Source organism: Anolis carolinensis, unplaced genomic scaffold, assembly GCF_035594765.1.
Source record: "Anolis carolinensis isolate JA03-04 unplaced genomic scaffold, rAnoCar3.1.pri scaffold_12, whole genome shotgun sequence".
NCBI classification, from domain to species: domain Eukaryota; kingdom Metazoa; phylum Chordata; class Lepidosauria; order Squamata; family Dactyloidae; genus Anolis; species Anolis carolinensis.
In genome coordinates this window covers 7,545,263-7,568,389 of record NW_026943823.1, presented here as the reverse complement: position 1 = coordinate 7,568,389, position 23,127 = coordinate 7,545,263, and the positions used below count along the sequence as shown (strand labels likewise).

General features: G+C 42.2%; 1 protein-coding gene across 1 annotated transcript; it reads left to right on the top strand.

Moving 5' to 3' along the window:
* The first annotated feature begins 525 nt into the window (after positions 1-525).
* On the top strand, positions 526-22,901 carry sash3 (SAM and SH3 domain containing 3). The gene is made up of 8 exons (XM_008120229.3): positions 526-796; positions 10,970-11,065; positions 12,411-12,563; positions 12,907-13,018; positions 14,322-14,476; positions 16,223-16,432; positions 18,544-18,694; positions 21,143-22,901. The coding sequence occupies exons 1-8, from the start codon at positions 740-742 to the stop codon at positions 21,322-21,324; spliced, it is 1,116 nt and encodes a 371-aa protein (XP_008118436.2). The 5' UTR covers positions 526-739; the 3' UTR covers positions 21,325-22,901.
* The last annotated feature ends 226 nt before the right edge of the window (positions 22,902-23,127 follow it).

The window sequence follows — 23,127 nt, the reverse complement described above, 5'->3', positions numbered from 1 at the left end:
CTGCCAGTCTGTCTCGGCCTTGTGATTCTCCCATCTCTAGCTATTAATGGATAAAACCCCTCAGTAGCTCCCAATCCCATAACATTCCTGTCATCGATATCGGTGTGATTGATCCCTTTGTTTCTGTGCGGCACGCCATAAAGGCAGTAAAGTGACATCAGGGGGCAGGATTCTCCTCCTCTCCTCATCTGACCTTCTTCCAAGCTGGCATTTCCCTTTTATTTTGTAATTATATTTGCTTTCTTTATAAAAAAAATGCATCAAAAATAAAAAAAAACGGTAGTGCGGAAAGGTGGGGTTATAATAATAATAATAAAGCTTTATTTATGAGTATCTGCAAAAATGCAATCACAGGGCTATGAATTGGCAAATTGTTCCAATTGCAAGGTGCAACGTTGAAGGTGCTCAACCTGGTATGTATCCACTACTCTCTTTGCAAAGACACCTTGGGTCCCTTTTCTGTCTCTCCACCCCCGCCCTCGCCCAGTTTCAAGCGAAGCCCTTCTGAGCATGTTAAGCCGCCACTTCCTTCCTGTGCAAAGTGTGTAAGCGCAGGGCTGGGCCCCGCTTCTGCTCTTTCTGGAGGCCCGGTTGCTGGGAAAAGGGGCCCCATGTGATGCAGTGATTTCCTGCACACTTCCTGGCCTCGGCGGGTGCTGCTCCATGCCCCTGCCTGCCACCCCTGAGCCAGCCTTGCTTTCGTCCAGGCAATTCCTTGCGCAGCTCTGGAGGGAGCACCATGCTGCGGCGGAAGCCATCCAATGCCAGCGAGAAAGACCCACCACAAAAGAGGAAGGTATGTATGGAGAGCAGGCGCCAGGAAGAACTCAATGCTTCTCAGCTCCCAGAACTTGCCTTGCCAGAAGGAGATTGAGCTCCTGCCAACCTAGCAGTTCAAAAACATGCCAATGTGAGTAGAACAATAGGTACCGCTCCGGTGGGAAGGTAACGGCGTTCCATGCAGTCATGCCTATGGCCACATGACCTTGGAGGTGTCTACAGACAACGCCAGCTCTTCGGCTTAGAAATGGAGATGAGCACCAACCCCCAGAGTCAGACATGACTGGACTTAACGTCAGGGGAAACCTTTACCTTTAGATTGAGGCGGTCGCTTCAGATGAGTCGTTTTCCATACTGTATTGGTAGTAACCCCCTCTGGCTGTTCTTCTCTGTTGGAAAGAGAAGCATTCCCAAGACCAACCTGCTACCCTGTGGTGTGATGGAGGATGACATGCATCATCATCATCATCAGGGTCCAAGTTAGATGCAAATGCATATGCGGTTGGGGTCTTCAGATCGAACAGGATGCTATTTGGTCCTTAGCTTGAGGCAGCAACTGATAGTCTCCAACTGATAGTCTGTTTGTTAACATGGCAAGGTAGGAGCCCCCGGTGGCGTAGTGGATTAAAGCCTTGTGACTTGAAGGTTGGGTTGCTGATCTGAAAGCTGCCAGGTTCAAATCCCACCCGGGGAGAGCGCGGATGAGCTCCCTCTATCAGCTCCAGCTCCATGTGGGGACATGAGAGAAGCCTCCTACAAGGATGATAAAAACAACAAAAACATCCGGGCGTCCTCTTGGCAACATCCTTGCAGACGGCCAATTCTCTCACATCAGAAGCAACTTTCAGTTTCTCAAGTTGTTCCTGACACGGGGAAAAAAAACATGGCAAGGTTGATGTATTGTCGAAGGCTTTCATGGCTGGAATCCCTGGGTTGCTGTGAGTCTCTCAGGCTGCATGGCCATGTTCCAAAGCTTTCTCTCCTGATGTTTCGCCCACATCTGTGGCAGGCAGACCTCACACCTCTGAGGATGCCTGCCACAGAAGAGGACGAAACATCGGGAGCGAAAGCTTCTGGAACACGGCCATACAGCCCGAAAGACTCACAGCAACCCATGGCAAGGTTGTATTCAACGTATGTAAAGGCATAGTTTGGAAAAGTTACTTTAGGGTGCTTTATTTTTTTTATTTATTTCCAATATTTCTATCCCGCCCTTCTCACCCGAAGGGACTCAGGGCAACAATTGGCAACAATTCAATGCGACACATCATTAAAATCACACAGCATATAAAATCTATTACAAACAATTGAATACAGTATCTATATGAGTGATGGCATCACCGCAATTCACAAAACAACAAAAGTACAGGCGCCCCAACCTCAAAATTTGACAACAAAACCCATCATCCACGCCTCAAGGTTGATACAACAAAAAGAAAAGAAAAATAAAGTCCTAATTAGAGGGAGAGGAATATTTTTTTTTCCAATTGCTGCCAGTTTAGAGGGCTAATCTCTGCCCACTTGGTTGCCTAGCAACCAAGGGACAGCCAGGTTTCAGTTAGGGGACAGGCAGATTTAGGCCTCACTTAGGCTTCTTCCACAGATTATCTAATTTGCACTGGATTATATGGCAGTGTAGACTCAAGGCCTTCTACACAGCTATATAACCCATTTATAATCTTATATTATCTGCTTTGCACTGGATTATCTTGACTCCACACTGCGATATAATCCACTTCAGTGTGCATTTTATACAGCTGTGAAGAAGGGGCCTCATATAATCCAGTTCTGAGCAGATAATATAAGATTAGAAATATACAGTAGAGTCTCACTTATCCAACGTAAACAGGCCGGCAGGATAAGTGAATATGTTGGATAATAAGAAGGGATTCAGGAAAAGCCAATTAAACATCAAATTAGGTAATCGTTATACAAATTAAGCACCAAAACATCATATTAGACAACAAATTTGACAGAAAAAGTAGTTCCATGCGCAGTAATGCTATGTAGTATTTACAGTAGAGTCTCACTTATCCAACACTCGCTTATCCAACGTTCTGGATTATCCAACGCATTTTTGTAGTCAATGCTTTCAATATATCATGATATTTTGGTGTTAAATTCATAAATACAGTAATTACTATATAGCATTACTGTGTACTGAACTACTTTTTCTGACAAATTTGTTGTCTAACATGATGTTTTGGTGCTTAATTTGTAAAATCATAACTTTATTTGATGTTTAATAGGGTTATCCTTAATTCCTCATTATCCAACATATTCGCTTATCCAACGTTCTGCCGGCCCGTTTATGTTGGATAAGTGAGACTCTACTGTACTGTATTTACAAATTTACCACTAAAATATCACAATGAATTTAAAACACTGACTACAAAAACATTGATTATGAAAAGGCAGACTGCGTTGGATAATCCAGAACATTGTATAAGCGAATGTTGGATAAGTGAGATTCTTCTTTAATATGAAATAATTACTGGGATAGAATAATGCAGAACAATATAATCTCTAAAACCAGGACAGTAAATAAACAGGGGAATTCCACACAGGAAACAATCAGGGCCAGCTAACACCTCCCAACAAAGTATTCCCATCATCAAAGTCTGGCAAATCCTGTTTTCTCAGGGCCACAGACAGTAGAAGCACAGAAAATATCGCAAACAACACCACTCTGAAAACAAGGGAATTCCAGACAGGAAACAATCAGGGCCAGCTAACACCTCCCAACAAAGTATTCCTATCATCAAAGTCTGGAAAATCCTCTGTTTTCTCAGGGCCACAGACAGTAGAAGCACATAAAATATCGCAAACAACACCACTCTGAAAACAAGGGAATTCCAGACAGGAAACAATCAGGGCCAGCTAACACCTCCCAACAAAAAATTCACCCAGGGAGGAAACAGCCAGGCTTTAAAGCTGCAAGGCCATTACATCCTAATCATTTTTCCTAATTGCAGCATTCATACTTGCCTCCAACAAACAAAAAAAAACAACCAATCAGAAATATTGTATATTCACAACCTTTAGGAAATAATATCCCCTGATGGCGCAGCGTGTTAAAGAGCTGAGCTGCTGAACTTCTGGACCGAAAGGCCACAGGTTTGAATTGGGGGAGCGGAGAGAGCCCCCACTGTTAGCCCCAGCTTCTGCCAACCCAGAAGTTCAAAAACATGCAAATGTGAGTGCATCAATAGGTACTGCTCCGGCGGGAAGGTAACGCCGCTCCATGCAGTCATCCCACATGACTTTGGAGGAGTCTACGGACAACGCCGGCTCTTCGGCTTAAAATGGAGATGAGCACCAACCTCCAGAGTCAGACACGACTGGACTTAATGTCTGGGGAAAACCTTTACCCTTGACCTTAACTACCACCAATTCCTCAATACTTTATTTCCCATACCACCAGACTTCGCCACAGCAACGCGTGGCCGGGCACAGCTAGTAACATATAAAACATATGGTTAAAATCCGTTCATCCAATATCCTCGTGCTTTATACATGCTTGAATGATCTGAGTACCTGAGCCAGCAAATTATTACCAGTTTGGATTATCAATCCAAACATTTTCAAGAAGTATGTGTGTTTGTTTATGTGCCATTTCAATCCCTTATGGGGAGTTAGCATCAGCCCTCCATACTAACTGTGTTCAGAAAATGTTTTGATTTCTGATTTCCAAAAGTTTAATGGTATAGCGGTCTGGGGTTTGGTTGCAGGACACACACATCCCCATGAATACCAAAATCCATGGATACCTAGGTCCCATTTGTCCCTTGTATACAACTGCAAGATCAAGGCTTGAAATGTCCAGAACTCTTTCACCAGCCAAGGTGCTCTAAAAAGCCGAGAGGATGCTGTGGAAATGAGGAGAAAGAAAAAGCCTGGCTTGATGCTGAGATCATGAAGTCAACTTTAAGGAACTGAGGAGGAAGCACAGATGTAAATGGTGTCATGCATGTCTCGGGCACACTAAGGATGATTGGGACAAGCACACCAAATTGTGGGAAAATTCACTGTGGTGCGGATTTCAGCCAGAGGGTAAAACATGGTAAAGGAAGAACGAAAGGAAAGAGAAGCACGGTGTTAGTAAAAACAGTTTACTAAGGCCTTTGAAGATTGATCCTTGTAGGTTCGACTTGTCTGCCTACTTAGCAATAGACCCACAGGTATACCTTCTCAGTATTATACTTAGCACTTTATTGACTACGTCAGCTGCGTAACTATCAGTTCCTGATGACTTTGACATATTTTGCACTTTGGCCCAGATCTGTGAATTCAAGTCATGTTTTTAACATTTTATTTTGTATGTTGACCTTTTATGATTGTTTTTATCGATGCTGATGTTTTATTGTTGAGTAATTTCCTTTTGCTTTTATACTGTTGTGTCTGGGCATGGCCCCATGTAAGCCGCCCCAAGTCCCTTCGGGGAGATGGGGCGGGGTATAAGAATAAAGTTATTTTATTATTATTTTATTTTATTGTACGACACAGCAAACAAGATAGATATGCTGGATTTCATATCACAAAATCACAAGTCGAACACTTCCCAAGTGTCTAGGACTGTGTGATGCATTTTCGGATGATGCGTGCAGATCCCAGCAGGGTGGCCTTTTGCAGTTGGCAAATCGTGATTTTGTCAATGTCTATTGTTTCCAAATGCCGGCTGAGATCTTTTGGCACGACACCCAGTGTGCCCGTCACCACCAGGACCACCTGCACTGGTTTCTGCCATAGTCTTTGCAATTCAATTTTGAGGTCCTGATAGCGGCTGAGTTTTTCCTGTTGTTTTTCGTCAATGCGACTGTCACCTGGGATGGCGACATCAATGATCCAAACCCTTTTCTTTTCCACAACTGTGATGTCTGGTGTGTTGTGTTCCAGAACTTTGTCAGTCTGGATTCTGAATAATAATTTTCTAATATGCAAAATAATAATAATAATAATTATTATTATTATTATTATTATTATTATTATTATTATTATTATTATTATTATTATTATGCATATTAGAAAACTCTAATAGATACCAAATTGGATGGAGTTGGAAGAAACACTGAAAAATGTATCAGGAAACTGCCTGATGCTTTGGGTGCATCCATGGATCAATGAAACAAGGTGCAACCTATGTGACAATTACAGGGAGATGAAGACCTTTCCAGACAATAGCTGCCATTGCTTACGTTCCTTTTGGCCCTGGGGCCCTTTAAGTAAACCTGCTTTGCAGAGCTGCACAGTTGCAGAAGTAGCAGCCAGACCGAAGCGTGTCCATGGCCCACCGCAAAGAGATGACTGTACACGTACACATGATGAGGTCTGGTTCCTGTTTCCCCCGAGAAAGAGGGAAGGCTTCTCACTTGGCCTTTGCAGCTTTTGTTGTGAACTGTGAGCGCTGTAAAATGCCCGTAATGCTATCCTGCAAATGCTGCTGCTGCTGCTGTCTCGGCCCCCTTCAGCTTGCTCTACTGAAGGCACTGGGGTGTGCAGTCTGGGTTTGCGTGTATTTGCATTTCCAGACCTCAAATAGATACACACTGCACACTCACTGGTTTCTGCCGTCGCTTTACTGCAATGCTCGGAAGCCTCTCCCTGCCCCCAGCCTTTGCCTCTCTCTCTCTACCAGGTGTTTCAGCTTCAAGGGATGCAGTTTCTGGTCACATGGCAAGCTCACCCACTTCCTCTGCTTGGCACAGTATCTTCTAAAGCAGGGGTCTCCAAACTAAGGCCCTGGGGCCGGATGCGGCCCTCCGAGGTCATTTACCTGGCCCCTGCCCTCAGTTTTATAATATAATATATTGTATAGACATATAATATTGATAATAATAATATAATGTAATACAATATAACACTAATAGTAATCTATATATATAAAAGAGTGATGGCATCACGGCAGCGGACAAAACAACAAAAGTAAACACCCCACAACCTCGAAAATTGACAGCACAACCCATCATCCATGCCTCTAGGTTGATACAACAAAAAGAAAAGAAAAAAAGTCCTAATTAGAGGGAGAGGAATAATTGTTTTTATCCAATTGCTGCCAGTTAGAAGGCTAAGCTCCGCTCACTTGGTCTCCTAGCAACCCACTCAGCCCAGGACCCTTTACCTTAACTACCACCAATTCCTCAATATTTTATTTCCCATACCACCATACTTCGCCACAGCAACGCGTGGCCGGGCACAGCTAGTCTATATATATAAAAGAGTGATGGCATCAGGGCAGCGGACAAAACAACAAAACTACAGGCCCCCCAACCTCGAAATTTGACAACACAACCCATCATTCACGGCTCTAGGTTGATACAACAAAAAGAAAAGAAAAATAAAGTCCTAATTAGAGGGAGAGGAATAATTGTTTTTATCCAATTGCTGCCAGTTAGAAGGCTAAGGTCCGCTCACTTGGTCTCCTAGCAACCCACTCAGCCCAGGACCCTTTACCTTAACTACCACCAATTCCTCAATATTTTATTTCCCATACCACCATACTTCGCCACAGCAACGCGTGGCCGGGCACAGCTAGTACCATATAATAATATTAATTATATATTCTATATTACATATAATATTACTAATAATATTATAGTATAGTGGTATAGTTCAATATAGTAACATATAATGCTAATATTGTGCTATGCTAATAATATAATATATTGTATGTACATATAATGTGTAAGCCACTCTGAGTCCTCTTTGGGGGGAGAAGGGTGTGATACAAATGTAGTAAATAAATGCAGTAAATAAATAAATAAATTTTAGACTTAGGCTCGCCCAAAGTCTAAAATGACTTGAAGGCACACAACAGGAACAACAACAACAACAACAACAATCCTAATTAACTTGACTATTTCATTGGGCAGAAGCAGGACCACACTTCCCATTGAAATCCTGATAAATGTATGTTGGTTAAAATTGTTTTTATTTTTAAATATTGTATTGTTCTTTCATTGTTGTTGTTGTTGTTGTTGTTTTTGTTTTTGCACTACAAATAAGACATGTGCAGTGTGCATCGGAATTTATTTGTATTTTTTTTTTTCAAATGATAATCCAGCCCCTCAACAGTCTGAAGGATTGTGGACCGGCCCTCGGCTTAAAAAGTTTGTGGACCCCTGTTCTAAAGTGTTGATTTGGGGCAACCTTACAAAGAGAAGGGGACAGTGAGAGTCAGATATAGGATGCATACTGATAGAGGGTTGTAAGGTGTACCCTGTTTCCCTGAAAATAAGACATCCCCAGAAAATAAGACTTAGTAGAGGTTTTGCTGAATTGCTAAATATAAGGCCTCCTCCAAAAGTAAGACCTAGTAAAGTTTTTGTTTGGAAGCATGCAGGATCGGTAAATGTATATACCATAGATTGTTGTACATGGAAATAAAGGTAGTAACAAGAAATAATAATAATAATATAATTGATGAGGAACGGAAAATATGGATTTTTAGACATATATTGTATGCACGTTAGAAGCAGTGTAATGTAGAAAAATCAGACTCTCTCTCTATGTTAGATTTTAGGGATGCACAAGCTGACAGGACGGGGGGAGAAGGGGGGGCCGGTTATCTATACATTCCAGTGTGAATTGGTTCCTAGTACAGCTAAATGGAAGGCGAGCAGACAGGTCAAAGTAGGCCCTCTTGATGGATTTCTTTTGGTGTCTGTAGCTTGCTACAAGCTTTTAGGTTGCTTAGATAGGAAAATGCTGATTGTGCATATTGTGGGCATATTATGCCCATGTTTGTAAGCATGTGAAGTGACATACTAATGACGAGATGTATGTAGAAGCATGTTCTTTGTCTGAAAATGTATAAAAGGTAAGTCAACGCCTTGATCGGGTGCTCTGGTTTGCTTTTTAGAAGAGGTTCCACTTCCATAGACTCAGTTGAAATAATAAACCGGACTTTTTGGCCTCTCAAAAGGATCTCTCTTGCCGTTATCTCTCCCTTCATCTACAACAGGGATCCCCAAACTAAGGCCCGGGGGCCGGATGCGGCCCATCGAAGCTATCTATCCGGCCCCCATGGCACAAGGGCAGAAGGGGGTTGGGCTAAATGACCCAAGGGGTCTCTTTTTCTCTTACAACCCTATTTATTATTATTATTATTATTATTATTATTATTATTATTATTATTAACATTGAGGCTGAGTGGCCATCTGTCAGGGGTGCTTTGCTTGTGCTTTCGGTGCACAAAGACAGAAGGGGATTGGACTCAATGGCCCAAGGGGTCTCTTCTGACCCTCATTATTATTATTATTATTATTATTATTATTATTATTATTATTATTAACATTGAGGCTGGGTGGCCATCTGTCAGGGGTGCTTTGCTTGTGCTTTCGGTGCACAAAGACAGAAGGGGATTGGACTAAATGGCCCAAGGGGTCTCTTCTGACCCTCATTATTATTATTATTATTATTATTATTATTATTATTATTATTATTATTAACATTGAGGCTGGGTGGCCATCTGTCAGGGGTGCTTTGCTTGTGCTTTCGGTGCACAAAGACAGAAGGAAATTGGACTAAATGGCCCAAGGGGTCTCTTCTGACCTTATTATTATTATTATTATTATTATTATTAATATTGAGGCTGGGTGGCCATCTGTCAGGGGTGCTTTGCTTGTGCTTTCGGTGCACAAAGACAGAAGGGGATTGGACTCAATGGCCCAAAGGGTCTCTTTCAACTCTTTTATTATTGTTGTTGTTGTTGTTATTATTATTATTATTGCTCGGTGGCCAACTCCAACGGTCCGAAGGATTGTGAACTGGCCCCCTGTTTAAAAAGTTTGGGGACCCTTGATCTACAACATAATAATAACATTATTCTTGTATCCCTAGAAGGGACTCAGGGCAGCTTACACAGGGACAAGCCCAACAACATACATTTACATACGAACAGAAACTTAAAACAGAAACTTAAAAACAGTATAGCAATAAAATATAATATAGAAATTCTTGAAAGGATTCACAGTTTGGTTATGCTGGTTTGTGATGACAACTACTGTACAGTAGATAATAAATTTTCATTTTTTAAAAATTCAACCATAAATGTGAATTCTTCTTTGTGGAAAAATAAGACATCCCCTGAAAATAAGACCTAGCGCATCTTTGGGAGCAAAAATTAATATAAGACTGTCTTATTTTCGGGGAAACAGGGTATGAACAGACATCTGAGCTGATTAAACCACTGAGCTGCTGAACTCACTGACCAAAAGGACAGCGGTTCAAATCCGGGGAGCGGGGTGAGCTCCTGCTGTTGGCCCCAGCTTGTGCCAACCTAGCAGTTCGAAAACATGCAAATGTTGAGTAGATCAATAGGTACCGCTCCGGCGGGAAGGTAACAGTCATGCAGTCATGCCGGCCACATGACCTTAGAGGTGTCTACGGACAACTCTTCGGCTTAGAAATGGAGATGAACACCAACCCCCAGAGTTGGGCATGACTAGACTTAATGTCAGGGGAAAACCTTTACATTTACCTATACAATTAGAAATAAATTACACCTCTCAGCCAGGCAGAAGGTTGTGACCTCCTTATCTGCCCCATTTGAGCTCCAAATGTTATCTCTGGTTAAGAAACGTTAACACTCTCTCTGAGATTTTTTTGGGAGGGGGGTCTTCTTTATTTAAATGGGAATTGCACTAGACAATCCTTTAGATCAAACAGGAGCCATGCTGAGGCTTAGGGCTCTACTCCATTGCTGTTTTCGACTACAGTTCCCAGATCCACCAATGTGTCCAGTGGGGGGAAAACACACAACCGTAAAAGGGCACCTGAGCAAGAATTTAATGTCTGAGCTAAATCTAAAAAACATCACTTCCCATTTCCATCTCACTTTCTGTGCCGGTGAGAATTGGGTTTTGAAAAATTTGGCTTGTTGTGAAAACAAGGATTGATGCTAAAGCCTCTGTGGAGACCCATTTTCTCCATGATAATAACTCTTCCAGGAATTAATTTCCCTTCCAATGGGTAGATTTATCTCATTTCCTGTTGTCTCAACCCTGTTCATAACTACAAGTTGTTTGTAAGTCAGATGTTTATAATTCAGTACATTCTTTTTTTAATTTAGGAAAGAATGGAGGGTTCTCCATCCCACGGTTGTAAGGTCTCTGGGTGTCCATCTCTGTTAGGTTTTCCTGCCACTTGCATTACTGTGGAGCTTACACTGACCTCTTCTTTCTTCCATCAGTTGACTCTGCAGCGCTCCAGCAGCTTCAAGGACTTTGCAAAGTCCAAACCCAGTTCCCCTCTGCCCAGCGAAAAAGAATTCACCCTGGAAGAGGAGGTGAGTTGGGTGTGAAGCCTATTGGCTATTTCCAAATCAATGAAATGGTGAGTGGGAATGTAATAAACCTTTTCGATTCAGTAAGGTCTAATAATGCAAGCCTGGGCCATCTTTTTTGAGCATCCAGCTCTATTCAAGTGTGGTCACTTGAACACCTGCCCTGGTCCAATCCACCTCTTACTGTCCATTCACTCTGCCCTACTATTCCCAAGTCAGTTACATATCCAGAAGTGTGGACAGTTTTGGATTTTGGAGTATTTGGGATTTTGTAATTCCAAATAAGGGATTGTGACAGCGCGAGTGGAGCCATCTATATGTCAATCTGTAAGTTGCAAGATTTGAATTGTTGTATCATGCCTGATTTTGCTTTTACCCTGTAAATGTAGTTGGACTGATTGGTTATTTATAGCTGTCAATCAATGTTGTTTGCACCAGTTATATCGCTCCCTCAGCTCAATAGATTAATTGTTCACAAAAGGTTAACCCAATAAGCTGGAAGTTTCAAAAGGGTAAAGGAAAATATACATTACAGTCTTTGGTTGTTTTAAGTCCAAGGAGCTCTGTAGCTGAGAAGCTTTTCCAGGTCCCTCTTTCTCAATGGCTGTGAATGCCGGAGCAATCCTCAGCCTCAGTCCAAATGGCCTATGTTTGAAGACACAGTCCTTTCCTGGAGTGGGTCAGTGTTTCCTTTTCATTCCACCGTCAAGCTTTCTACCAGATAGATGAGAGAGAGAGACTTGGCTCTAAAAGCCCTTGATTAAGTTACCTCTCAGCACCAATTCTGAGGTTCTTACCCTTGAGACTTATTGCTTCATGTTCAGGGCCAACCTGAACGATGTTGAGGAGTCTCAAGCGCCTTCAGATCAGTCCCTTGGCATCAGAGGAAGACTGTGTCTTCAAACATAGGCCATTTGGACTGAGGCTGAGTTTGCTCCGGCATTCACAGTCATTGAGAAAGAGGGACCTGGAAAAGCTTCTTGGACTTAAAACAACCAAAGACTGTAATGTATATTTTCCTTTATCCCTTTGAAACTTCCAGCTTATTGGGTTAACCTTTTGTGAACAATAAAACCAGTTTTGAGTTATCTACAGTGTTTTGGTCCTTGGGAGTTCCAGTTTCCCTAAAGGAGTGCAAGAAGCAATCCCCTGGGAAAAGATGTCACGTCCATGCCTCTTTCGCTAAGAGTTATAGCCCCAGGCGCGACAGCACAGGGATGCTCAAGCTGGGAGGAGATGACCACGAACTGAAACTACCACTACTCTTGGTTTACCCCAACTGGTTTCTCCAACATGGAGCATCCAATTCTCCTTTCCAGAAGGTCAAACGCATTGCCTCTTTGTGCAGATCCCTGAAGGCATCCGGGCAAACCCACTGCCTAGCCCTGATGACCCTGGCCAAAGCGGTACCTTGAAGCTGGGCAAAAGATGGAGAGCTGCCATCTCTCGTACCATGAACAGGAAGATGGGCAAGGCAGCCGTCAAAGCGCTGTCGGAGCAGGTGAGGGATGTGGCTGTGTCCACTCCTGGTCTCAGGTGGGAAGGTAAGGGGAGGTGGCCTCTGTGAGTCAACCCTCCCTGAGTGGTCCCTACTCTCCATCCTCATTTAACTCTTTCCCTTGTGGTGCCAACAAAAACCTTTTAACCCTGGTTAGAAAACACTGACAGCTTTCTTTTTGAATCCAATAGCAGCCAGGACCACTTGCTACTCTTTCTATTCCGAACATAAATCTAGCACTTAGCATATTCCCTAAATGGGCCCCAATAGCTCAGTGACATACTGTCCGCTGCCAGTGACTGTCCCATCCACTAACATTAACAACTAACACCTTTTCCTGTTGCAGGGCGGTCCTGAAAATAATGTTGCTGAATCTTCACCCATGAACAGCCCTATCGAGGGCGAAGTCCCTATTTTTCCAGAAACAACAGAAACTGGCAGCCCACAGACCCCAACTGGTGCGTGTGTCCTTCTCCTCGGAAGGTGTAATAAAGCCATGAATACATAGAGAATCTTGGAATGCAAGTCCCAGAATCCCCTCAATAACATGACCAATGGCTAGGAAATTCTATGGACTACAGCCCAAAAGCTAACATTACTAGGTTCCGGTTCAGAAATGATAATTCTGCAGCAGAGCTTCAAAATGCAGGCAGTGCAGTATGTTTCTCCCAATTGCAAATCCCCGACAAGTTTGTTTTCTGATTTGAGCTCGGCTTTCTCCTCGACAAGTTAGCTTTCTACAGACAAGTACAATTAGGGAATCATTTGATAGTATGAAGGTAGGCATCAAATCTCAACAGAAATGAGGCTAAGCAAATAAAAAGCCAAAATGTGTATTCATTTAGGCCAGTGGTTCTCAACATGTGGGTCCCCAGATGTTTTGACCTTCAACTCCCAGAAATATCAACAGCTGGTAAACTGGCTGGGATTTCTGGGAGTTTATTTATTATTTATTTATTACAATATTTATATCCTGCCCTTCTCACCCAACAGGGGACTCAGGGCGGCTTACAATAAAACACACATATAAAAACTGTACAATACACTATAAATCAGTTAAAAAATTAACTTACATAAGACATTCATAAAACGCATTATAAAATACAGATACAGGAGTTGTAGGCTAAAACATCTGAGGACCCACAGGTTGAGAACCACTTAGGCTTTGGGGAACCAATGGCTTTGCAGATGTTGCTATAGTCCCCCATCTTCTCTTTCCTTTGGCCATCATGATCAGGGAATATAAGAGTCCTTCAACATTTGGAGGGCCACAATGGGTTCCCCACATTGCATTGGAGCAATAGTAGTCTACATAGGTAAAAAGAGGGTTAATTTTCCTTGACACTTGAGGAACCTCCTGGTCCTATAAGATGCAGAAGGTGATGCTTCTGCTTTTTAAGGTAAAGGTAAAGGTTTCCCCTGACGTTAAGTCCAGTCATGTCCGACTCTGCTGGGTAGTGCTCATCTCCATTTCTAAGCCCAAGAGCCGGCGCTGTCCACAGACACCTCCAAGGTCATGTGGCCAGCATATGACTGCATGGAGCGCTTTTTACTGACCCCTAAATGTCTGCAACTTGGTAATGCATCAAGAGTTCAGTATCCTCTTCTCTCAAGTCCAGATCAGGAACTGGCCCTTCTGACTCTCTGCAATTTTCATCACTGGCTGAGGTTGTTGTTTATCAACTTCTGGAGAGTTGGCAATCTCACCTATGAGATTACTACAGTTTGATTTCAATTATATAACTTATTATGTCCAAGCAGAGAGTGACACGACAAGTCCCAGACTGATGGAGAGTACCCACAAGAAGAGAGACGAGCCCAGTGCGCCACCCTACAGCGGCCCCTTTTGCGGAAGAGCCAGAGTCCATACAGACTTCGTCCCCAGCCCATATGACAAAGACTCCCTGAAGCTGCAGGTGAGTCAAGCAGCCCCTTTGGTCCAATCTGCTTCCAGATGGAGGGCCCTGAGTGCCCTCCTCAACCAAAGTCAAAAGGTAGAGTGGAAAAACACAAGTAGTGTGAAGATGGTATCTGGGCTCCCTGTGAAATTCCATAAGGGAGGGGCCGGGCTGTGGCGCAGGCTGGTGAGCAGCCTGCTGCAATAAATCATTCTGACCATGAGGTCATGAGTTCGAGACCAGCCCGTGGTGGGGTGAGCACCCATCAATTAAAAAATAAAAAATAGCCCCTGCTCGTTGCTGACCTAGCAACCCGAAAGATAATTGCATCTATCAAGTTGGAAATAAGGTACCACTTATAAAGTGGGGAGGCAAATTTAACTAATTTATGACATTGGAATGAGGAAGTGCCATCAGAGTGGATGATGAAGCAGCTGCTCCCCCCTGTGGCCAGAATCGAACATCCCCTAGGAGAAGGTTAAATTGCCTCTGTGTCTGTCTCTGTCTCGGTTCTATGTGTATATGGGCATTGAATGTCTGCCCTATATGTATATAATGTGATCCACCCTGGGTCCCCTTCAGGGTGAGAAGGACGGAATATAAATACTGTAAATAAATAAATAAATAAATAAATTGCAAAACCAAAGTGTCACCCAAAAGCACAAAAATAGAAAGCAGACTTCACTGCAAAGCTATGCAAAGAAGCTTTTCACATCCAAATATTCAGTGGCTCTTGTAGCATTCAAAGGACAAGCCCATATCATCACACACTCAGAGAGGAAGGACATTTGGCCATCTTGCAGTTTTGCATCTATAACTTCCAGGCGATGCTAACGGAGGCTTCTGGGAACTGAAATCCAAAATAGTCAGAACACCACAGGTCCCACCCCCAAAATTTAGACTCATGCGAAAGGAGCGGGAAATAAAAATCAAATGGCTTTTCTCCCCACTTAAAAGGGGGCAACTTCAGAATATGTTTTTATCATGGCAACGGCCTGCCTCAGTCACCAGACCTCCCAAATTTTTCCATTATTTCCCCCAACAGAAAAATCTTAGAGTGTTGTATGTATTCCTTAGTGTTCATGTGGCCCGCCCTGGTTTTTATTGCTTTTTCTGAATTTTGGGTTGTAATGTATGTTATTATTTATTGTATTGTTAAATTGTGTTATGATGTGTTGTTTTATATTTTGTTATATTGTATGGTTCTGGGCATGGGCCCATGTAAGCCGCCCCGAGTCCCCGTTGGGGAGATGGTGGCGGGGTATAAATAAAGTTTTTATTATTATTATTATTATTATTATTATTATTATTATTATTATTATTAATATTATTATTATTAATATTATTCCGGGCTGTATGGCCATGTTCCAGAAGTATTCTTTCCTGACGTTTCACCCACATCTATGGCAGGCATCCTCTGAGGTTGTGAGGCACACAACCTCTGAGGATGCCTGCCATAGATGTGGGCGAAACGTCAGGAGAGAATACTTCTGGAACATGGCCATACAGCCCGGAATACATACAACAACCCTGTGATCCCAGCCATGAAAGCCCTCGACAACACAACAAACCTTAGAGTGATTTGGAGGATTGTCATTCCCCAAAATATCTTTCCCAACCTCTGATTTGTCCATCTTCTACAAGACCAGGCTCACATCAATACACAATACTGCAGGACCAAGTATTCAAATTGTGTTTTATTAGGAGGACAATTTTCTGAAAGGTACACTACATAAAAATGTATTATTTTTGCATCTGGCCTAGAAAGGGGACATGATCCACATCATTGCAAAACCTCCCGTGGGCACCTGGACTGGCCTTCTGAACAACAAAGTGGGCTCCTTCAAGTTCATCTACGTGGACGTCATCCCAGAAGAGGTGGCACCAGCGACAAAGAGCTGTTCGCGCGGCAGCAGGAGCAAAAGGCCCAAGCCCAAAACCCTGCACGAACTGCTGGAGCGCATGAATCTTGAGGTGGGAATAGCTTCCTTAAATTCCTTAAACAATTCCTTAAACCGCTTTTTCAGATAAACCGTATTGAAGCTCTTTCCCATTTTCTCTTCTCTGGAACAAAGAAGTCCGTGTCACCTTAAAAGACTAACAACCATACTAGGGCATTAAGTGGTCATCTACTAAAGCTCAGTCTATTACACCATTGAATTATTTTGCTTATTTGATGCATGGGCATAGAAAGAGACAGTATGCAAAACGTACAGCTCCAGACAAATCAATGGAAGCAAATGTAGGCAAACAGGGACAGCTATGTGCCCAATTTTCACCCCCACATTGTCACACCGGCTGAAAAAGCAAAACTGGAAATGCCTCCCAGGCTTTAACGTTAATAGATATGTGGTAACCAAAGTTAGCATGGCTTGTTTTTTGGTTTTTTAAATACTTTTTATTAAATATTTTCTAAATATATATACAACGAAAGAGTGGGAACACTATTTATAGAAAAGTTTAAGAAAGAAAGAGAAAGAGAAAAAAAGGGGAAAAAATTATGAGCTTCCATTCATCTCTTATTCCTGTCCTTTATTCTTCAAATCTGTTTATTTTCGGTTCTCTCCCTTTTGTTTATAAAGTCTTTGGATTTATGTTTTCTCTTAAGGATTGTACATCGTCTTCATATATACTTCAAATGATGACCAGTCGGTCTTTTTTACTCCCTTGCCAGTATTCTTTTTCAATAGGAACATTAATTGATCCATATCTTTTATTTCCCATACTTTGTTTAACCAGTCCTCTCTCTCAGGACTATTTTCCTGCTTCCACATCTTTGCGTACATCATTCTTGCTGCTGTTGATAGGAAGATTATTATCTTTTCTTTATTAATGTCATTAAAAATGTCCTTATCCAAAATACCCAAAAGATAGATCTCCGGCTTAATTGGGTAGTTCATTCTTAATATTTTTTGGCTTTCCTTATGTACCATATTCCAGAATTCTTTAGCTTTTACACACGACCACCAACAGTGATAGCAACGTTAGCATGGCTTGTGACATAATGTATTTGTTAGTCTTTAAGGAGTCACAAAAGTCTGGTATTTGCTGCATCCCCTGTTGGGTCGCCTTTAAACATGAGACTACCGAGTATATCGAGCCTTGCAAATAAACATGTCCAATCCTACCACTAGCAACATTTATTCAACCCCACCATTTAAGTAAAGCAGAAGTGGCCAAACAGGTACATCCAGATATTAAAAACTAACTCCTATCAGTGTGTTGTCAAAGGCTTTCATGGCCAGAATCACAGGGTTGTTGTGTGTTTTCCGGGCTATATGGCCATGTTCCTGAAGTAGTCTCTCCCGACGTTTCACCCACATCTATGGCAGGCATCCTCAGAGGTTTTGAGGATGCCTGCCATAGATGTGGGCAAAACATCAGGCATTTGAAGAATAAGCATGTGTTGGCTTCGACGTGGTCTGAATTACAGCTCTTGTATAAGGTCCGGTGGATGAATGGCATAAGCACTTTGCATTGTTTTAAACTTTGTATATTGTATTTTATGACTATTTTATGACTGTTTTAACTGTTTTAATCATTTTAGTTTATTGTATAACTGCATCAATTGCCACTTGTAAGCCGCCCTGAGTCCCCTTGGGTGAGAAGGGCGGGGTATAAATAATTGAAATAAATAAATAAATAAATTCCGGCCATGAAAGCCGTCGACAACATACTAATTGCTTTGCTTTTTTATAAGACTTGTTTAGCAAAACTTCATTTTGTCATTAGTTCTGTTACATATAATCTGATGCAGTCCTGTAGAATTCTGGAGAGAATACTTCTGGAACGTGGCCATACAGCCCGGAAAACACACAACAACCCTGTAACTCCTATCAACCACATTACTAGGTCACTACTAAGGCACAAGGGGAGCAATTCTCTCATCAGCATTTCTAAATTCAAGGGTGAAACTAGCCCTTTGAGTTTTGGGGATGGCGTATATGCTTTTACAAAAATTCACTAGCTACTCCAGAACAGCAACTCATGAACGCATCCATCCTATATTGGGACAGATTAGTCTGCATAATAGGCTCTGATCAAGATATTACTGTCTCTTTTTTCACTTCTTCACCCCATCTCAGGAACACACCTCCACCTTGCTGCTGAATGGCTATCAGACTCTGGAGGACTTCAAGGAGCTGCAGGAGACGCACCTGAACGAGCTGAACATCACTGACCCACAGCACCGGGTCAAGCTGCTTACGGCAGCAGACCTACTGCTGGATTATGACAGTAAGCGCTTCAGAAATGCCCAGCTGCTTCCCCTCCTTTGCTTAGTAGAACAATCATCCTTCACATTCACTGGGGTCAGGAGTACAAGACCCCTGAAGAAGTGGGGGAAGTGCAAATTTAAAATGTTTTTTTTAAAAAACTGAGGAAAAACTATTTTAGAAAGCTCTAGGTTCTACAGCACAACTCCATGGTCAATCTTTGGCAGATGCAGACCACAGATTCATGTTGGAACACCAATAGATTCCTTAACCGAACATATTAATCAAATTTGCAAATTCAAGGGCCAATTGTACCTGCTTTGGATACAGGATACCAAGTCAAATATTTGCCATTTCTACCAAGTGCTCCTCCAGGTTGGTTTAAAGCAGGGGTCCTCAAACTTTTAAAGCAGCGGGCCGGTCCACAATCCTTCAGACTGTTGAGGGGCCAAATTATCATTTGAAAAAAATATGAACAAATTTCTATGCACACTGCACATGTCTTATTTGTAGTGCAAAAAATAACAACAATGAAAGAACAATACAATATTTGAATATAAGAACAATTTTAACCAACATAAATCTATCAGGATTTCAATGGAAAGTGTGGACCAATGAGATAGTCAAGTTAATTAGGATTGTTGTTGTTGTTGTTGTTGTTGTGTGCCTTCAAGTCATGTTAGACTTGGGCGAGCCCAAGTCTAAAATTGTTCATTTATTTATTTACTACATTTATTTACTACATTTATATCCCACCCTTCTCACCCCGAAGGGGACTCAGAGCAGCTGTATGTTCAAACAATATATTATTAGCATAGCACAATATTAGCATTATATATTACTATATATTGAACTATACCACTGTACTGTAATATAATATGTAATATATAACATATAATTTAATATTGTTATATGGTATTATTATTAGTATTATATTGTATAACATATTTTATCAATATTATATGTATATATAATATATTATTAAAACTGATATAAAAATATATTATAAAACGGAGGGCAGGGGCCAGGTAAATGACCTTGGAGGGCTGCATCCGGCCCCCGGGCCTTAGTTTGGGGACCCCTGGTTTAAAGAAACGTGACTTTGCACAGTATAGCTCCTTGAGTTTCACTGGTTGTTGTCACCTTTGAATACACTCATTTCATTCATTTTCAGGGTTCTTTGTAGCAACAGATGCACTGCAGTTCTTCCAAGCTTTTTAAAATCAGTGTGTATGATTACTGAGTTGATCCCATAGTTTGGCAGACAAATCTCCTCTCCAATTAAAAAAAAAATCAGTTATAGTGACATAGTAGATAAACTGCTATTTTACCATCTCACTGATGCACTATAACACCTTTAAAAAAGAGAGAGAGAAAAAGGACTAATATAGCTTGGAATCTGAACTTTATTCTCGTAACTCTTGGAATAAAAAAGAGGGAACAAAAATGTTGTCAGAAAGTAGTCCAGGATACCAGAAATGGGCTTGGTACTTTTTTAAAACCCCAAATATACAGCAAGAAATGCCACGACTTCTGAACACATTGGTCCTATCCAAAGAAGCCTAAAGAAAGAATCAGATGATGGGAGAGACTTTTGGAGCTCCCGCAAGGCAGAGTGAGCAATGCCAGGTTCGGGATGCGGTCTGATCAAGCCAAGGGATGTGTGCATGCACATGGGGACCGCCAAGCCACTGGCCAACTCAGGCTGACCTCAGGAATTTCCACAGGGTTTTCTTAGTTTGCCATTGCTTTCTACCAAAATACAACCTACAACATGTGACAGTTCTTAGCAGTCCTGCTTCCAAGTACTAACAAGGCCCACCCTGCTAGCTGCACATTTTTCTTGACTTTTCATAGAATCATAGAATAGTAGAGTTGGAAGAGACCTCATGGGCCATCCAGTCCAACCCCCCGCTAAGAAGCAGGAAATCGCATTCAAAGCACCCCCGACAGATGGCCATCCAGCCTCTGCTTAAAAGCCTCCAAAGAAGGAGCCTCCACCACAGTCCGGGGGAGAGAATTCCACTGTCGAACAGTTCTCAGTGAGGAAGTTCTTCCTCACTAGGAAATGGAATTTAAAAAGAGGTGGCTTGCTCTTGTGCTGTGGAGAAAGATTATGGAAACCTGGCTTCTCCCTACCCTCTTTAGTTGTAGTTCTCTTCTAAGATCAACTAGCCATGAGAAGTGCTAACATAACATCTTGGTCACCAACAAGTAGGTGCAATTCCTGAGCTAGTTGAGCTGCAAGTATTGTGTAGCAAAACAAATGATGTTTAGGTGGAATCTCCTTTCCTTTCCATGTTGCAAGGGGGAGACCCTGAAAAGACACTGCCTCTGGTAGGTTGCGCAGAAGGCACGACAGGCATTGGTCCTCATGCCGTAACAAGGCGTGCAATCCCAGCATTACCCATTTCAACCAGTGGGACGTCCTTATAATAGCTCCTCTCTCTCTCTCTCTCTCTCTCTCCAGCCAGCAGTGAGGCCGAAGATGACGGAGGACGCGTGGAGGCCCATCTGGCCCCAGAAGAATCAAAAGAGGACATTCCGCGGGATTCTGGCTGCTTTGAAGGGACAGAGACATTGGACAGCGGGCGGGAAGACTCTAAACTGGAGGAAGGGCTACATTCTCTCTCTCTGGCTGACTCCTGCTGAGATAAGCCTCCCCTTCCTGCATCCTGGCCACTGGCTGGTAAATACAAGCTGTTGTTCAGGCACGTCTGCCTCTCAGCCAGAAGGTATGGCTGTGCCGAGTAATCTTCCGCTTTGGACCAAGTTAAGAGCACTGCTCCAGCCTTACTAGTCCTGGGAGGATGGGCTGGATAAAGGACTAGCGCTGGATAAATATTAGAGCTTTCGGGGAAGGTCATGTTTACTTGAATTTACACAGGCTTCCTGAAAATGTGTAAGAGTCAGGAATGACTGCAATTGTCCCAATATGTCCAGCTTCTCCTGGGTCAAGTTAGGATAGAAAGAAAAGATTGCCTTCATTCCTGTGAAGAAAAGTGCAGCACGTAGGTGTTACTGCTGTTACAGCTGCCACACTGCTTCACCTTCACCTTCCATTGTGATAGGGGAAAATAACCTCACTAGGAAATGCTCTTGTAGGGGAAAGATTATGGAAACCTGGCTTTTCCCTACTCTCTTTAGGTGTAGTCCTGTTCTGAGATCAACTAGCCATGAGAAGTGCTAGCATAACATCTTGGTCACCAACAGGTAGGTGCAATTCCTGAGCTAGTTGAGTTGGAAGTATTGTGTAGCAAAACAAACGAAGGGCTTGGGCACATTTATCCTCCAATAGAGATCTCTCAGTAAACCACATTTATCCCTACAGCACAGATCTAGCTTCTTATCTCTGTTTGAAATTACAAACCATTTCTTTAGAAACAGTAGTAAAACATTCAACCACGTCAAGTTCTCCTGCCATAGCTAGGCAATTTTCCAAGCAGGAAGAAATGTATGCTGTTACATATAAGAAAATAAAAATGAAATGCACAGATACTGGATGGGAGACACCTGGCTTGAATACAGCCCATGTGAAAGGGATCTAGGAGTCTTAGTAGACCACAAGCCGAATATGAACAAATCGTGCGAATCAACTAGAAAACCCAATATGATTCTAGGCTCCATCAATATGAGCACGGTGTCTAAATTAAAGAAAGCAATAGTACCATTCTATTTTGCTTTGGTCAGGTCTAACATGGAATATGTGTCCAGTTTTGGGCACCACAATTTAGGAAAGACATTGACAAGCTGAAAAGCATCCAGAGAGGATTTAAAAAATGGGAAAAGGTATGAAAACCATGCCCTATGAGAAAAAGCTTAAGAAGCTGTGTATGTTTATCTTGATGAGAAATCTGAGAGGTAATGTAATAGTCATGATAACATATCTGAAAACTGAAGATGGAGTCAGCTTGTTTTTGGCTACTCCAAAAACTAAAACATGGAGCAACAAGATTCAAATGACAGGAAAAGATTCCACCTAAATACTAGAAAGAACATCTGATGGGAATAACTGTTGTGGTAGAGTTGCATGCTTTGAGGTTTTAAACAGGGCCAAATAGCTATCTGTCAGGAGTTTTTTGATTGTGTATTCCTCCATTGCAGGGAGTTGAACTAAATGGCCCTTATGGTCTCTTCCAACTCTATTTTCCATGATTTCTATGACCACCTCACAATGAGATTAGGCATGTCTCAGCCCAGCAAATATCTATAAAGCCACAGACACTTGCTTTACTGTGTGATGTCAATGCTCATTTACCATCTATTCATTTGGAACAGTTCATCGCTCATTCAAGTAGCTTACAACTAGAAACCATGTTCTATTACTTCTAGAGATACCTCAAAAGCCATGTCTTAAAAACACTGATTAAGGAATTATCCAAAGGAAGCTGGTCATGCCACGTAGCTATGTGTCCAGTCAGAAATGTCCAATTATCTAATCTCTTATTTTGAATC

Bases quoted from the DNA above. Each gene is read 5' to 3' on its own strand.
- sash3 (XM_008120229.3), top strand. From the start codon at position 740: ATGCTGCGGCGGAAGCCATCCAATGCCAGCGAGAAAGACCCACCACAA. The intron at 11,066-12,410 runs GTGAGTTGGGTG...CTCTTTGTGCAG, and splicing joins AATTCACCCTGGAAGAGGAG to ATCCCTGAAGGCATCCGGGC. The intron at 18,695-21,142 runs GTAAGCGCTTCA...CTCTCTCTCCAG, and splicing joins CCTACTGCTGGATTATGACA to CCAGCAGTGAGGCCGAAGAT.